This window comes from Triturus cristatus, chromosome 9, assembly GCF_964204655.1.
Source record: "Triturus cristatus chromosome 9, aTriCri1.1, whole genome shotgun sequence".
In the NCBI taxonomy this organism is placed as follows: Eukaryota; Metazoa; Chordata; class Amphibia; order Caudata; family Salamandridae; genus Triturus; species Triturus cristatus.
In genome coordinates, this window is record NC_140592.1 from 803,119,183 (window position 1) to 803,138,116 (window position 18,934).

The 18,934-nt window shown below is 44.4% G+C and overlaps 1 protein-coding gene across 1 annotated transcript in view; it reads left to right on the plus strand.

Moving 5' to 3' along the window:
- Positions 1–18,934, plus strand: part of LOC146798868 (nesprin-2-like) — a 1,144,883-nt gene that overhangs the window by 684,930 nt on the left and 441,019 nt on the right. Inside the window, exons 73-74 of the mRNA XM_085627789.1 lie at positions 8,095–8,248; positions 16,817–16,960. Coding sequence (XP_085483915.1) covers positions 8,095–8,248; positions 16,817–16,960 — 298 coding nt within the window. The remainder of the gene's footprint in view (positions 1–8,094; positions 8,249–16,816; positions 16,961–18,934) is intronic.

Consider the following 18,934-nt stretch of genomic DNA (forward strand, 5'->3'; position numbering starts at 1 on the left):
GTCTATAATAGCGAATTTTGCTATTATAGACTCTCAAAATGCAATGTATGTAGGTTTCTGCAAATATTTTGCGATTCCTACGCATTCCTTAATTGCGACTAGCAAATTGCGAGTCGCAAATAAGGAATGGCTTCCCATTAATTTCTATGTGCCTAGAGGCCCATAGTTTTTATTTATTATATTTAATGCGATCTTATATAGCACGAACATTACCCGAAGGTGTCAGAGCGCTTTCCATAAGAACCAGTTGCGTTACATAAGGACTTTGGATTACATGAGCAACATAAGAGATACAAACAGAAAAAAATTGCAACTGTACAAGCTGTAAAGTCACTCAAGGAAGAGATATAAACAGGAAAAAATTGCACATGTACAAGTTGTAAAGTCACTCAGGGAAGAGATACAAACAAATAAACTCTAAAATCACATAGGAATGGTAGTAAGTACAAAGGTCTACTACATATACTAGTGGTTAGAGTTCTATATATCCAAACAGTAAATTCACTCAAGATTACATTTTAACAGCGATTAGGCTTGGACAATTATATATTAGATATTTACATATATATATATTTATGAGTTACAGAAGCATGGCTCAGGCATAGAGAAAAAGCAGGCAAGGGGAGAGAAATTCAGGGGGGAGAGGAAAGGAATAGGGGAGGTAGAAAGAGTGAGGGAGGGAAGAGGTAGGGGAGAGGGTAATGAGTGATGGGATCAGGGACAGGGGAGTCAAAAAAGAAAGACACAAAATGGCGGGGAGCATAAGAGTCCAAGTCAGAAAGTCAAGGGAGCAAGTTCCAAAAACACCAAGAGCCCATTCGTGCCCTCGGCTCGAAACCAGCTGGCGCGCTCTTTCCAGCAACACCTCCAAATCATCATCCATCTCTAAGTCCCAGCCCGCCCAGCTGGGCACCTTCCTGTTCTCTTCAGGTGGAGCGGGGACTCTTTTTCACTCCCTCTCTGCTAGCCCCGTGAAATAGGTGGTCCGTCGGCATCCCCGTGACTCCCTACCTGGCATTACTTCCCGCTTTGCTGGTCCTGAGCGCTGAGAGTGCACTCCGTTGCTGCTCTGCATTTGCAGGTGCACCCTCCTTATTACGTTACATGCACCGCAATGTACACTCCGGAGCTGCTGACATGGTATTCCACCAGCCCTCGCTGGACGATGGCGTGTCTGTTGCGTGTCTGGGCGCTGCCGGGGGGGGGCCCTGACCTACAACACCATTCCCACCCGGTGCGGGTGCTTTCGTTTGCGCCCTGACTCACTGGAAAATACTGGTGACCAAGGATTCTTTCCACCGCTGCGTCGTCCCGGTCCCCAGGGTTCCGTCACTGCGGCACTCTGATTGCCGTTTTCAGGCAGTCACTTCCCTGCAGCCATACCGGGTCACTTCTGTGCGTACCGGGAATGCAGAGGGGGCCGCTCAGGGTCTTGCCACTTATCCGATGTCGTCACCCAGGGGCCCGATCCTGATTACTCGTCTCCCGCTCTTGTTATGCGTTGAGGAGAGTCACCCCAAGCACCATTTTGAGGCACAATCGTCTGGAGAGTTTTAGCCGATTCTACGGCAATGAAATGGTTTGGGGGAACGGTGCCCACAATGGCAGACGCTCCCAAGGCTCCGAAGTCGGGAGTGAGTTTTTTCTGCTGGTTTTGGTGCAGTGAAGTGCCGCTCTTGGATGCTGTGGTGTTGGGCTACCTCGGAGCATCAGCTCCGAGCAGCCATGATGGACTCAGGCCCCGCCCGTCTATTCATAGTAATGAATGGGAATTGCATGTGCAATTTGCGAGAACCCAATAGGTACTCGCAAATTGCGCTTGCAATTTCAAGGGTGTATGGGTGCCAAAAGGACACCCTGTTGCACCCCTGAAATATGCATGTGTGCACATGTGGCGTGCATACATGCCCTAAGGGCATGTTTGTGCACCACATGGCACTTAGAAAAATGCTAAATTGTGCATTTTTCTAAGGATTTGCAATTTACCACCAACTTGAAGTTGGTGGTAAAATGCGATTCCTTAAAGCAGGGTCGCAAATTTATTACTACTTCCTGCATTGCATTTAGGGAAACACAAATTGCGATTCTCTAAATGCATTCGCAAAATAGGTAATTGCAATTGTGATTCCCTATTTTGCGATTGCCTTTTGGGATTATACATCCTAATAGGCTTTTTTCCCGTTCGCAAACGGGCCGATTCTCTGAATCAGCCCGTTTGCAAACGGGAAAACGCTTGATACATCTGGACCAAAGATTTTTATTAGTAAGACAAGGAAACTATAAAATCATCTAGTTCATTAATAACTATTACAAAATTAAAAGAGATGAAAATAGCACAATTTACCTTATAATAAAGGAAGTGTTAAAGATGAAAAGGGCTATAAGGGTAAATGAGTCCGATTCATACAGCAAGGTACAGGAAAGGATTACAAAAATTGTAAATGTAGTTTTCTTGGGGTTTCAAAGGTGTTGTCATAGAAGACTCACTGGAAGGTGACTGGATTTTAGCCCACCAACAAGCAGCAGTGTGCTGTTCGCAAATAATAGCACTTTTAGGTTTAGTCGTATAAAGACATTGAAATGGCTCTTATTTTTTTGCTAGGTGTTCATAAGTATCATCACATAGACACTAATCTTGTGCTTCTCCTCCATAAATTATCCCACAAAAGACCATCTGCTGCTCTTTGTTTAGGATGTTTGAGCTTGCGGTACAAGTCCAGTGCTATTATGCCTTCATAATAAATGGTTTGGTTGGTTGTGATTAATTCAGGCACTCCCAGCTGAGAATAAAATAAAAACCTAGCTGTCCATAAAGTGTCCAGTACAGTACTTTAGGCTATTAGACACAGGGCTTCAGCGAAGTCCCTGCACCAACTCTCTAATATGGTGCAGGCACAAGGACAAAGGTGTCTATTCATTTGCAATGGGCCATGCCCCCTTCCAAATGAGACAGCGCTCCCTTGGGGTTGCATAGTAAGGAATGTGCCCCGGTACAATACATACTATGGAAGGTGATGCTCAAATGCCTGTGGCCAATTTCTGTAATACCAAAGTGCCAAAAATGGATGCAAAAGACTGTTGCCCCCGGGGCACTTTCTGTCCTCTATAATCATCAAATAAGAGTTCTTTACCTGTAGTAAATGTGGCAAAGAATATGGAGACCAGGGTATGTTTGTCCAAAAAGCACCACCCACTGACATCCTTGATGTCTTGAAAAACACAAAAGGCCATATTTACGGGTTTGGTGGCACTGGGCAGCGCAGGAAGTCACCTTGCTGTGCTTCCCTGCGTCACAGTCAAAGGGCAGGAATGCACAGTATTTATCCAATACTGCATATTCCTGTCCTTCTACCTTGAGCTAGCGACCTTTTGGCAGCCTAGCGCCAACAAAGGCACACTTGCACCATTGTGCAAGGGTGCCTGTGTTGTCGGCAGGATTGTATTTGAGCGGGAAGGGGCACCTTCCTGCACAAAAAACAATCCTGAGAGGCTTTTTCCTCTTTCTATCTGTGCTGCAGAATGCTTTGCATGGTATCAAGAATATGACTTAGGATTTGCGTCACTCTTGAACGATGTTCTGTGGTGCAAGAGCGAAGCAAACTGGGTCATAAACACAGCCCAAAATTTCCACCTTACCCCGAGAAACAGCTTCTGAGCTAGAGATGCAACTCTCTACGAGTTTGAGAGACTGTTCTAAGAGAAAATGTAGCATGTTCTGAATCATCAAAACCATGTAAAAGTGTATCTTTTGCTCTGGTCTTTCTGAATCATTAACCTCTTTGCCTCTGCTGTGCCCCTGCATATCGTATGAATCTTATGTGGGGTAGGAGTGCAGAGAGGCGAGTGCAGAGAGGCCCGTGGCAGAGGCTGCAAGTCCAACTTGATCCAGTTCTTAATTTGTAATAAAATATGTGCCAGGGCCCCTTCAGGAGGCCACTGCAGCTTTAACCACCCATTGCCCCTGCAAGTGCTGCCAACCACAATACCTACACAACTACTAACCATAACACTCCTACAAGTGTGATAATTCAGACTATTCCAGGCCCCCAAAGCTATAAGAATGGCTTGGGCGGCAGTAATTAATCGTTTTTAATTTGTATTGAATTAATTAACAGCTGTTGTTCTGCTCCACTCTAAATTACACAGACAGCGCCACCATGTGGCAGACAGTCATAAGTGTTGGTGTTCATAACTAAGTGCTGGTCCCGAACACCGGAAATCATCGGCTCAAATTAAGCATTGGCTTGATCGCACTCTCCTCCTCCCCCAGAGTACGAGGGGTAATGAATGGATGCTAGCTCTCAAGTTGCTTGCTCAATCTCTTGCTTCCATGCCCACTCAGCTCGGGTTGAAAAATTATATTTCTTTCGGGTAAGTGGGTAATGGAAGAAATGGGAGAGGCAAGTGACACGCGTCTGAATGCACAGGAGAAAGGGCTTAGCTCCTCCTACAGTGTCTAGTTTGTAAAAGAGTAACTGCCGAAGCCCATTTTTTTTATCCAAGACTCTCAGCAGCGCTGCCAAATGGCGGGGTTTCCAGACACAAAGGCTGTAGTCTTAATTTCAACTCAATCCTCTATTTTACCAGTATCCCCTCCCTACCCCCGTGGCAAACACTGGCAGGTTCGTCTTTCCTTCCTGCTTTCTCAGTTTGCCACTGTTTTTCCATCTTGTTCTTTCACGTTTCACGCTCATATTCTGGATCAAAGTCTGATGATTAAAAATAAGTGGGCACTACCGGCAACCACTGGCTCAAATTCAGTTCAGACCTCTTGTGAAATGACAACAGCAGGGAATGACTTGAGAGACCACTCCCTACCTGTAAAAGTCAATAGACGTACGAAGCCTTGCAAAAAATTCAGTGGTAAATGAACATTAAATTATGAAACAGACTCTGCTGGCGGAGGGAGTATGCTTCACGCTTGGAAAATACTGCACCCAACCCTGACGTTGGTTTGAACAACTGACAAGGAGCTCCGACTTGTCTGCCAAGGTTCTAGCTCAGGAAAACAGAGGCAGCTGGTGAGATGGAAAAGGTGACTTATTCTAGAGCCAAATAGAAAAATAAAGGCAACTTTATTTTTCTTTGGGTTTTAGTGGCCTGCTGAACTGAGTCACATTGCCACGCTGTACTGTAGATTATTAACATTGAGGCAGGGCGTAACGCAGGCTCCCGCAGCCCCGCTGTGAGGTGGAGAGGGGGCGAGTAGCAGGGGCTATCTCAGCACAGTACTGTGGCCTGAGAGCTCCTGATTAGATCTGGAACGGGGGCCCCTCCCAGTACCTTGCAAGGGGGCCCCCTCAAGTTTTGTTACACCTTTGCATTGAGGTCCATTCATACCGTTTATGCAGAGGTAGGTCCTTGCAGAAAGACACCCGTTTTGGCTAATTGATAGAGAAAAGCAGCAGGCCAAACACCACCTACCAACTGGAAAATAGGAACTCTTTCGTTGGGACTGGGCTCCATATTGTGTGACTGAGATGCTGAAGTCATTTACCGATGACTTTCATTCCTGCGAATCTCCTTCCCTCATCACTGACCTTACTTTATTGAGGTGCAGTCACCCCGAAAGAGAGGATATGACGCTGCTTTAACCTCTACCAATGGAAAGGTGGAGGCACTGTACTTAGAACACATGTTCCTGCTAAGACCCTAAGATGGCCGGCCCCCTCAAACTTGTCAGCTTCAGAGAGCAACTCCAAACGACCCCTCAAGGGCCTCGTGATCTAAATTTCCATCCACTAACCAAACTCCTAGATGGAACCTCACCCATAGACCAGCACCCTACATCCTACAAAGAACCCAGCTGATTTATTCGTATCAACAGCGTAAAATGTGCCTGTCATTACCATATTTCCCCTCCTTCAATAAACGAGCAAATACATATGTAACTACATTCTGTGAAATCAAATGATCCCTGTACATTAGTAAGAGAGACAACTGAGCAAGCCCATTATTTCAGGCTCCTACTATGATGCCCAACAATTTCACTGCCAACCCATACAGGATGGGGCTCCCGCCACCATCAGTTGTAGTCCCCCTGAGGGAGGGAGTGTGCACAAATTCACATTATCCTCCACCATATTTTCAATCCCTCTCAGAAAGACAACCTCTGATAATTCTGTTATGCAGAGAACTGAAGGACGTAGAGAAAATAGCTCTTGGCTGGTGTTGTTTTGTTCTTCATCACTCGGAGTAAGAACAAGTCTGTGAGAACCCACATCCCAATTGAAGGTGTCTCCTCCCAAACAGGAACTGCAATAAGGTAAAAAGCCATATGTGGAGTTGACACATTCCAAAACCCACTCAGAACAAATGGAGAAAGAAGATGTGGGAGGAAGTTTTTTATTTCAATTCTTTCCTGCCAACGGTTCAACCTTCAGATTAGAGACTATACCAAGGACTCAGTTGTGCTTCTAACAAGTCAACTAAAACTGAGTTAGAAGAGCTGCTCCCTCTATGAAGGCTTGCTCTTAACGCCTTACCTTAGAGGAAAGAAGACCAATGAGGCAACAGCAGCTACAACCTGTCTGCATCGGGCCACCATTATGTATGACAGGGACTCTCCATCTGGGTGTCATGTAATTTCAGATAATATTGTCTGACAACTACAAAAGCCACAATAATTTGAACTGTCACATATATGCTAAATGTGGGTCCCCTGTTCCAGAGCCTCTGAAACCTAGGGCAACGTTATGCATCTGATGGCCTGCATTTTTGCGACAGACTTAAATTTGATCTTCAGACTTTCACCCAGAGTAAGAGAGAGAAATTGTTTGATTATTTTTGGGGTCTTTCCAGAGGAGAGTCCTAGTTATAATTTCTCCAATGCACAAGCTTCTCTTTATTTTTGCTAATGTTGCTCGCAAGGAGGGAAATCTTTTAAAATAAATTTCCTCTCAATCCCCTACGATATTAGATTGGTTAACTTCGGTGAAACACATCCATAGACTAGACCATGTTAGCTCTTCAAAAAGAAGAATTAGAATTAGAATGTGGGGAACTTGCGATAACTGGAGTAACAACCTAAATAATTCGATAATATAATATCCTACACTTTATAAAATTCATAAGGTCCAATGATTATGTTATAAGTGAGATTTGAGGAAGAGATGCCATCTCTCGTTTATACCTACCTCTAGGATAATGGCAGCTGGTTTCGTTGGACCCCAGAGTACCCAAGATGGTATTGTTATATCTCTCTGGGGATCCGAGAATAAACTTTTGGTCTGCTTATAAACCTTTCACTTATTTATAAAGGAGAACAAAAAAAAAAAGGCAGAAAAAAGAGACAGGAGGAAGAGAAAGATAGGAAATGAGTAGCAATTAAGAAAGCACTGATGAGAAGAACATTGTGAGCTAAAAAGACATGAAGCGAGAGTTGGTGAAATATAGAGGCATGAACTGTAATCAAAACTAGACCAACTTGATATTCTACAGCCACAGCATTTGGCAGCACCAGCAGTAGGATTTAGACACCTGCACATATTTATCTTAATACATTAAATACTGCGTTTGGAGGACCTTGGCAGCCATGCCCTTATGGTGCAAGTGCTTGAGACCTGTTGGAGCACTAATATCACCAGTCCTGCCAGGCTGGATCTATGCTGGGAGCATGAGGAGAAGGATTAAATGAAGCCTTAAAGGGGCCATGCTGCCTGTCCCTCACCCTTGAGGTGAACCCTATCTTTTGGCACCACCGGAGCCCAAGACCCACAGCTGCCCAGGGACCAACAAGAAATAGAGAAGGCCTCACATTCAGCCACAAACTGGGCGTATCTAATTTAGGCTACTCTGGCCTTTCGGGGCTACCGTTCTGGTGAGACAGACAAGAAAAGGCGGGTTTATAGGTAGAGGGCCATTTAATGTGCGCTGCCAGGTTATGAAGGATCTATGAGTGTACGCTGTTTCTGTTTGTTCAGGTAGTTAGGGAGGGGTTTACCTTTCCTATGAGTTGAACACTCCCCAATGAAGAAGGTACTGGGAGACTCACAGAGATAAGGAGAGAATACATTAGAATTGATCAATTGTTTCTCTTGTCAGGGAAGTTTGTCCAAACTCATGGCAATTTCTAAATGCGCTGTATTTTTACAGGGAGCTTCAATCTGCGTTGGCCTATGTCAAGAAGTATAAGAAGGAACACCACCACATTGTGGATTTATTAAAGGCGCTTAAGAAAAAGATGAAGGAAAGCAAAACACATTTCACCGATCCGGATGAAAAAATCAGAGTTTTGGCTGAAATTGAGGTAATTATATTGCTCTTCATTATGTAACTAAAAATATTTAAATTTTTCAAGTTCTGAATGCGTTGCTGTGGTTTCGTGGAGAGTATTCTGAATTAGCTTTTGCCAGTTCTTAACCATCTAACTCAAAGTGGACAGTCATAGTGACTTGCAAACTTTTTTTCTGAATTGCCGATTTACCTTTAGTCTATGACAAACTGAGTGTACATTCACAACCCCACAATCCGACTATACTGTCCCAATTGATGAACGGAACATCAGTTTCTCTACATCAAAAATAAAAAAAGGATCCTAGATGTTTTTCTCACTTTGGTATATCCCAAAGGCTTTGTGATAATATAAACATTCCCCATTCCTCATTGGTTTTGCTCATTATATTTTTAATAAAATAATATTAGCAATCGTTATGCCAGTGCTAAAGGTTTCGACCCCCCCCCCCCATCCTAGCCTTTTTTAAGGTTTTAGCATTTTTGTCTGAAAACTGGAATGACATTTTATTTGCAATATTTTTCAAACAAATGTTGCTTCATTTTCCACGCTGGCATGACAACTCTAATAAGGGCTCTACCAGTTGCCCTAGCTTTCATTTTTAAACATTTTCGTAAAATGCTTGGTGACTGATAAGAGATTTTTGCAAAATAATTAGTAAAAACAAAAAGTATTTTTTTATTGGAAGTGGCAACTAAACAAGGTTTACACTTACATTAGATGTATTTAGAGATTTCGGAACCAGGCGCAGATGAAAAAAGTGCATACGCTTTGAATATGTTTTTTATTTTTTGACGTTTTTATATGATTGCACTAATATATGTGTTTCATTAAAAGTCTCCGTTAAAGTTACCCAGATTGATGCTCCTTGAAGGCGATACAACAGTGCTCAATTTGTGCCAGTGCTTATTTCTGACAGTCAAAAACCACATGATGATACTGTCTGTCTATGTTTGTAGTAGGGCACATCAGCAACTATGTGTAATAATTAAATATAATTAAAAAAAATTGTCACTGCTTTGGGTCAAATGGAATTGTCCAAAGTGTAATGGTTAATAGGTAACAATGGCCTTGGCTTTTAGCAGCATTGTCATGGACTGTGAGTGGTGCAAGCTGAAGTGGTCTCCTATGAAATACCTAGGGCCCTGGTACTTATTTTGTTTTACGAATTAAGCACCAAGGATACCACTCCGCTACATTCCAACTTGCTCAATGTCACCATCACAAGTAGTATTGGGTAGGAAATACCAGACACAGTAACTTCAGACATGGGAACACCGGTCTATGACCCATGTGCGGTGCTGTTTTGAGGTTGAGCCCATCCACTTGCTTTCTGAATAAGCATTGGTAAAGCATTGATAATGCTGAGCAGTAGGCATTGTCATTTGTTTCCTTCAATTGCATGTATGGACATTGCTGAAGACACTACATAAAAATCCAATGACAAATTTTGGAATGGGTTTTCTAAGTAAAAAAAACATTCCAAGATGGCTGATCTACACTGTTACCTTTAGCTGGGTGAGCACTGGCTTTCTCTTCTTTGCCAGCCTCTTTTTTGAATGTTATTTATTAGTCTGCTACAAACTGGCAATGCGTGGATGTACAACCCATTGCAGCTTCCTTCTTCTTTCCTCTCTCAATTTTCTTTTGATCTACCTTCTGACCTCTTGTCATATGTAATTTACCATCCCTTTGTCTTTAGAACATTTTCAAAAAAATGGTTAACATATATGCACTCAGTTCATTGTGAAAATCTTTTATCATGTGCATTCTTATTGTATCGCTCTTCTGTTTGGTAATGCATTTTTTACATGGATTAAAATAAATCAAGAAAAAGAAATACCTGCCATTTTGCCTGCACTGTAAGCTTTCCACGGCCATGCTTATCATATATGTGGCACTTTAACTAAGTCTTAATGCACAGTCCTAATTTGCTTCTGCAATGCTTATCATTGTCATGGTTGTGCTGCACACTGTTGTGCAGCAGGCACAACCGTGTGTAGTCAGAGCTCGTTTGGACAATGCTCCCCAGCTCTTTCTCTCACCTCCCTTGCCATAAAGCAGATCTTGTACCAGCTCCTTCTCCCAGTAATTTCAGGTTCCTCCAGGTTCCTCCAGTCATTACCACTATCCCTAGTCACAATTAATGGACCTATTACGATGCGGTTTGGAAGGCCTCCAATCGGCATTTGCTCCGTCCGAATCGGAAACGTGTCTTTCTGACCGAATCGGAAAGGTTTCTGACCGACTGATTACGATGCGAGTTAAGCGTTAGGAATATCCTAATCCAAACCCAACGGCATTCAGAATGACCAGGTTGCACGGAGCAGCCTCGTACGTCTCTACGGGCCGTGTTTCTGAACGACCAATTACGATGCTAGATTCAGGCAGCCTTTCTGAATCGTGCTGTCCGGCTCGGCTTCTTTGACTGGAGGAGTTCAGCGCTGATCACCGGGACTGTGCTATGGAGACTTACTAAGATGCCTTAATCCACCAGTGTTAGGATTCAATCGGCACTGCTGTCCTGGAAACTTCACATTGTATTTCAATACCTATTCTAATTCACCGCTACAATTATGCGGACCGCCACCTGAGGGGCTGTAACCCTGACTTCGTCTTCATACAAGTTGTTCCCCCCATCCCCGTCCTGAGGAAGACCCGCCTGCAGAGGATACAAACCACCCTCTATGCGCCAGGGTCGAAACGTCAACACGTTCCCCTAGTCGGCCTGTACCCTACTTCACCCCATCCCTACCTCTTTACAGGAGATTATACTCTGTACAACTTCAAGAACCAGAAAAGTACTTTCGAATCCATGAGAGACAGGCCCCATTGTAAAACTGGTGCCACTGTAAACCACAACCAGTTTACTAAGGACATTACTATGTGTAATTGATTGTTTTAACTACTCTCTGATTTCCCTCCCTATCTTCTATCCTCATGAGCACAATCCTTTTTCCACACTCCCCCTGGAGCAACCCTCTTCTCTGTTTTGAAACGTTCCCTACAATGATCTGTTATAATAACTCTGATATTAAACAGTCACTATTGAAGCTATTTATGGAGCTTGTGTGTCTTTTTGAGGATATACTTAATTGAATTGGGAAACTACTGGGGTACACTTATGATGTAACTTGATTTCTGTGTGTATCATGTTCATAGATTTTGACTTAATAAATCCCTTCCTAAGGCAATTAGTCTAGGACCATTGTTTTCTATATCGTCCGGCTCGAATAGGCAGTCGGAATCAGACTTTGGGGGCCTGTAGCGAGCCCCCCTGCACCTGGAGCCTTCCCAATCGGGCCCATGGGGGTACCCATGGGTCCCCCCTTACCAGCCGTGCACAGTGTGGCAGGCACCAGGGGGTATCCGCTTTTCCCCAGCCAACCCTTTCTTCAATGAGAGCCTATGCATTTGGTCGGAACATAGGCTCCCATTGAAGTCAATAGGAGTCCAACCGAATCGTATCTAGAAGCATCCCAATCCGAGTTGGTCGGAAACCATTCCCAAACCGATTCGGTCGGAATGATTTCCGAACCGCATTGTAATCAGGCCCTAAGCGACAATTGAACTTTCTTTGATTTGTGATAAATTGGAAGGAGAATCACTGGGCTTTGCCCTGTGTATGATTATGTGGAAATTCCACCTGAGAGCCCTCTTCTGGCTATAACAGTTTAATCACACAATGGAGGATTTTCCGTTACTACCCAACTCTACATCAAGCTCATTGTATAGAGCCTGGAAAGCTGTACATTACCCCCAGGTCTATCCAGGCCCCGTCCTATTCATTACAATATAATATATATATATATATATATATATATATATATATATATATATATATATATATATATATTATATATTTATATATGTACATATATATGTACATATATATATAAGTACATACGCAGCCCAAACTATGAATGCGTCTTAACCACGCATTCCTTTACCACGCATGCCTCTACCATGCAATTTCATGGTAAAGGCATGAATGGTAAAGAGGTATACGTGGCTAAGGTTGCAAAGCCCCCTCCCCAAGCTACAAACCCCCTACCTGCCCTCCTACCCTGTGGTCCAAATACGCCGACCCCCACACTGTCCCTAGCCCTTAATATACCCTACCCTGACCCCCTCAAACCTCCTGCTCTGTCCCTAAAATTATCCCAACCCCTTTCACTGCCCTTAGGCCTAATATCCTAACCCCTATTTTAAAAAACTACCTGACCCCCCCGAGCCCTAAAAAAACTACCCCGCCCTCCCCTAAGCCCTAAAGACTACCCGACTACCCATTCCCCTCCGCTGAGGCCTAAAACCCTGTTCCCCGACCCCCTCCCACTCTTCCCGCACTGTCCCTAAAACTACCCCATCCACTTCCACTGCCCTTAAGCCTAATACCTAACCCCTAATTTAATAAACTACCCTGATCCTCCCCCAGCCCTGACACTACCCCGATCCTCCCACAACCCTGAAAACTACTTCGATCCTCCCCCAGCCCTGAAAACTACCCCTGACCCCCCAGGTCTGAAACCTACCCAACCCCCAGCACTGAAAACGACCCGACCCCCTCCCCAGCCCTGAAAACGACCCAAACCCCCTTCCCAGCCCTGAAAACTGCCCGGCCCCCCAGCCATGAAAAAGACCCTGACCCCCCCAGTCCTGAGAATGTTCCCCGACCCCCCAGCCCTGAAAATGACATAGATGCCACAGCCCTGAAAACAACACCACAACCCATAAAAACTACCCCCACCAATCTCGGGCCCAGCCCCACTTATCACACTGCGTCCTCTCTTCCTGGCATCATCCTGCTTTGCCGAGCTGCAGGCAGCAGCTAGACCACGCACTGCCTTCACCACTCATATTCCTGGTTAAGGCATATTCGTGGTTAAGGCATTCATGGTAGGGCTTACGTAGTCGAACACATGTGTCTTTGCCCGCATTGTTCTGACTGTTTCCCCTTACCCAGCATTCCTTCTGTTCTTTTTTCTGTCTGCCGGCAGAATGGGACGAGGATGTGGTGGGTGCTGCTCCTGCTGGTCAGGGGTGGCGTTCGTCTGTGTGCTTCTTGGATTGCCTGTTGGACAACTGGGCTCTCCGCTGCAGTGCTTGGTGGTGTCTCCTGGTCTGCCAGGAGACACCACCGGCTCATGTATGGACTGTCCTTTGCGGCCGGGGAGCTGTAGCCACAATGCCGTTCCGGGTTTCAGGCACATGTCTTCCTATGGGCTGGGCCAGGAGGAAGATGTGTTGTGGCTGCAGCTGGAGGCTCGATGGTGCATGTCTCCCGTTATGCTGGAAGGATGGGAGGTATGCAGTGGATATGTGGGTTGATGCTGCAACGGTGGCAGGCCAGGGAGCGTGTGCTGATGGGCACTTCCGGGTTGTTCTGCCTGCCTTCTGGTTGGGATGCTGCAGGCATGCTGGGAGGCATACGCGCCTGTGTTTGTGTGAGTCGGAGTCTGCGTGGGATCATGGGAGTGGATTCTTGATGCCTTATTATGCCGTCCAGGGGTGATTACCTGCATAGTAGTGGTGTTGCGACTCCTTGCTGTTGTGGGTCAGTTGATGCTGTTCTTCTGGGGCACGTGTGACCTGTGAAGGGCAGCACTATTCTTTATCATGATGAAACATGGGAAGCAGAGACATAATGAGGAGCCTCCCCTTCTACCTCTGTTTCCTCTCCTTCTTCTCTTTTCCCACCCAGCTCTAAACATAAGAGGGAAGGTGATGATGCCAGACTGATGCTTCTGATCAGGGCGACCTTGCTGGAGATATGCAGTAGGAATCCCAAGGACTTGGTCCCTGTGCCACTTTCACATGTCTCTGATTCATAGGAGGAGGGTCTGGGTGCGGAGTAGTAGAAAGGAAATATGTGGACAAAGACATGTTATTAGAGCTGTAGAGACATGTCAAGTCCAATATGGGCTTCCCAGAGGAGGAGGCCCAGGCATATCGGCTGGGTCACTGCTGCACCAGTATCAATGTGCGACCACTGTGGATGGGTGGTCTTTTGGCAAGTGTGCAGGAGGTTTAGTGTTCCTTTCCTTGACCTCTTTAAGTCCCGGCAAAACACTTAGCTGCCCCGGTTTTGTGCTCGCTCTCATCAGGAGGGGGTTTGGGGCATGGATGCTTTGACCCTCTCTTGTCCACCCCACCTGTTTTATGCACTCCACCTCTGACTCTGATTACCAGGTTCCCTGCATGTCTGGTGGTGGAATCCAGGAAGGTGGTGGAGGTGGTTCCCTTTTGGCCTCGGAGGTCTTGGTTCTGCACTCTGAAGCTTCTGGCTGTTCAGGGTCCCTGGGTGTTCCCATGCTTCCCCTCTCCCCTGAAGTCAGCTCCTGTTTTTGCCTCTACCAGGGCTGCAGATGTCAGCGTGGAAGGTAAAAGGAGGGGGTTGCAGCACAAGGGGCACCCCCAGCATTTAGCAGTGGTCATTCAGCAGTCCTGAAGGCCTTCTACATTCAAATCCTATAGGCTGCACTAGGCGGAATGTCCAAATGGTGGTGTGAGGCTCTCCTTTTTTCCCCTCTGGAATGTTCCCTGACTTCTTTGTTGCAGTTTCTTTGGGACGGTTTGAGAAAAAGTTGTCTGTGTCTACCTTCCAGGTCCAGTGAGCTGCGGTTAAGGCATCTATGTCCCCATGGGGTAATCTGACTGACGTGGATGATTTGGTGTCCCGTTTGCTGAAGGTGTTTTTTTTGTCTTGTCCTTTGGTAAAACCTCTGTTCCCTTTGTGGGATTTGCCTTTGGTCCTGAAGGCGTTGATCGCAACTCCTTTTGAGCCTTTGGCGCTGGTCAACATTGAGTTTGTCACTTTGAAGGTTGTGTTTTTAGTGACCATCACTTCGGCTGGGTGCCTTGGTGAGTTGGGGGCTCTGATGGAGCGGGAACCTTTCCTGTCCTTCTCTGAGGATGGGGTTGTTTTACCGTTGGATTCGTCCTTTGCGCCCAAAGTGGCTTCCCAATTCCATTGTTCTCAGGAGGCTGTTTTGCCTGCCTTGTTGGCTGGGAGTTCATCTGCTGATGACCTTCCGTGGTCCTTGTTGGATGTCAAGAGGGCCTTGCTCATCTATTTGGAGCGCACTCTAGAGTTTCGAAAGTCCAATTCCTTGTTTGTTGTGTTCATCACGGGGTGAGAAAGCTTCTTCCTTGCCCAACAGTTGATGGATTAAGCAGGTTATTCAGATGGGTTACTCTCTTTCGGGGTCTCCTCCTCCTGTGGTGGTGCAAGGTCACTCTACTCAGGGATGGGGGCTTCCTGGGCTAAATTGAGGGGGGTTTCCCCGTCTGACATTTGCAGGGCTGCTACTTGGGCCTCCTCTAACATCTTTGTGCAGCAATAGCGGCTTCGGAATTTGCTGTGAGAGGATGCTAATTTTGCATTGGGGGTGTAGCAGGTTGTTAGCTCCTGATTTATTTTTTTCCTGTTTCAATAAATCACTTTAGGTGCTGCTGTGACAGGTGTGTTTATTATGTTTTCTGTAATGAAGGCCGGGTGCTTGGTTTGGGTATCTCATATTGTAATGATTGGATCTTCTGGAGGGACCTGGGGTATTGCCCTATTACTTACCAGTAATCTTCATTATTCCTGGTCCCGGTGTCCTCATCCCATTCATTACTCCCCTCCCTTCCTCCCGGACTGCTGGCCTTCATATTGGGACTTGGTAGTTCAGAAGAAATGCTGGGTAAGTACGTCTTATGTACTCCTGGTGGGGGGTGAGGGGTAGGGGCTCCAACATTCCTTTTGTTCTTTTTTCTGTCCTCGAGACATATATATCTCATATTGAAATGAATGGGATGAGGACAACGGTACCAAGAGTAACTAAGATTATCTGTAAGTAATAGGGCATTCAAATTTACATATCTGACATTGAATAATGATGTACTGCTACATCCTTGGGCCTGCTGACTCTGTCCTGGCTAGAAACAAACATGGTCAAACTCTGCCCTGTTTACACAAAAATAATAATGCCTAATAGTTATACAGCAATGATTCCAAATTAAGACTGTAATATAGACAGACCTGATACCAATGCAAAAGCTGTGGAAATGTAAAATATTGTGTACTATAAAGTTATAAGAAGATGAAACAAGAATGAAACATTGGGTCAACCCGGTTTTCCACCTGGGTGGTTGTAGACTGCCACAATTACCAGATAATGGCTTTTCTCTTTGCTAACATAGCAGACAGTTTGTACTTGAGCTATTTCTATGGCTGATTGTAAACTCCCTCATGTTCAATAAAGTGCACTTTATGCTCAGTATCCATAATCTCTTCAATCAATACGATTGTACCTCAGCACTTAGTAACATAACAAAAAGTGTTCCTCTTTTGCTCTAAAGTGGTCAATTTTGCAATAAACGAAGAACTGTTTTTATATGACCTGACTCTTGTCGTTGCAAGGGCACACAGCATGCTAGGGCACAACAGGAACAAACTTATCTGCTACATGATTTATGCTTCTCCTTCAATACCTTCTACTTAGTTTTGTGTTTTTGACATAGGATGCATGTAGCAGGGGGCACTTTTTGATGATTAATCTGTGAGGCTGGTGAATAACCATGTTGTTTTATTTTGATTAGCCCATTTACGAAGAATTGCAAGTCTCTATGGATCTCCTTAATTCCAAGCTGTCTCATATTCGAAGTCTAAAAATTTCCTGCAAAGCTGAAACAAGAAGCAAAACCATCAGAGATAAATATGAATCTCTGGCCAAAGAGCTAATGGTTTGTATTCTTTTCTTTTCAAGAAATGTAAATTAAGTGTGGCTTAAGACCAATTTTATCCAGAAAAAGGAAATGTTCTGTATGCCATGTGTAAATTTGGCTGTCAATGAAAAGCAAGTAGCATTGGAATTTTGAGAGATGTTATGACATATTGTAATTTATTTAATACTTTCTGTGCATGGATTTCCTGACCCTGTAGGTGGGAGAAAGCCTGAAGTCAATACTAGTCAGAAAGCACGCTTTTGCCATTATTTATTTAAGGGAACATAATAATACTGTCCATTGAGATGTTCTCTATCCCCTCTACACATGCAGGGGACTGTCTATCATTAATACAGCCTTAGGAAGTCACACCAGAACTGGCCCCAGATGTGTCAGTCATGTTCGAAGAAAACTATAAGTTCTAAATAATGGTCTGGGGTTTTGGCTTATCTTCACCCAAGGTTAGAGCAGCTCTTCCTATTTCCCCTTAGATCTCAGAACCCTTCAAGGTAACACACTTGGTTGCAGGACATGAATCACAGATTTCAGATTATATTTGCTAACCTATTAGGCCAACATTCATTATTGGATTATGTCAGTAGAACCTTGCCCCTTAACCAAGCAACCAGTTTCCACAAAGTTGTGATTCCTGGACCCAAGAGCTATCTGCTTAACAGGTCAGTGTTTAAACTGATTCTACTTATATTCTTGCTCTGTATAATTTTAGAAAGAGTGCAGGTCTCTCTTATTTTAATATCAGATCAGAATAGGACTTTACATTTTTTTCCAGTGTTAGCAATTGTGATTTAACACCCATGACCTTTTCCAAGTTTCTCAAGATCTGTATGCATGTTGTCCGTACTATTTCAGAGATGGCCAGGCAAGTACCTAAGAGTTCCTTATGTGTTACAATTAGGACATAACAGAGTCAAGAGTAGGAAAAGGTTCATGGCCAACATTAGCAATGGTAATTTCTCCCTGCACAAATACATTGGATAAAGGAACTTCCAGGTTGATTGATTAAAACTTCACCTTTCTACAACTATTTTAACTGAAATTGCAACCCCACATTTGTATGTAGGCTGTTGATGTAGACAGAAATCCTGGGACTAACCAAGTTACAAGTTTGATAATTGAGATCACTTTCCAACTCTTTAGTCACCTAAACATCCTTTGCTTGGTTTATCAATCATCATTCTAGAATACATGATTAATTTGACTTGCCTTCCCTCCTGTCTGCAACACCAAATTAACAACCCCTGTCCATATTTCATAGCAGGCACCACTGGAGATGAGAACTGCTATTTCAAAACTTTCAGTTTCATCACACATTTCGCCAAGAAAAGGCCAAAAATTTGTTATTTTTTTTGGTAAGGTAAGAAGTTCCCTTTTTGAAGATACTATTGAACATGCTGTCATCTATGACATGATAAAGTGCCCTTTCATTACTTTCCATATCCCAAGAATTTTTGGTTAAAATGTTCCAATATTTCTAGGCACTCATGGCAAAATGCTGCCACTCGCAGATTAGAGACAATTATCATAAAATACAGGCACTGGCATACTAGAGGTAAAATGTGCCATTGGTAAGACGGTACACATAACAAGGAATGTTTGGAGGGAGCGGACCAAAGACGGAGGGAAGAGGTGCGAGCTGGCCCAGTCAAACGTCACAGAAAACATGGAAACTATGTTCAGATGCTGCAAAATAATGTGAACGCAAGGAGGAATGGTCAGGTGTCCAAGCTCATACAAAGAATTATCTACATGACGCTTAGAGTTAACTGTTTTAAAAATCAGAAATAAAGAAGTTAAAAAATAATTGACACTGACGTACTAGATGTAAATCTTGGTGCTGATATACTAGAGGTAGATTCTTGGTATACAGCTCAGCCATGGCAAAATGCTGGTGCTGGCATACTGAAGGTTATTCTTGGCTTTGGGAAACAGTATAGGGGACCAGTAGCAGAATGTTGGCACTGGCCCATTGGA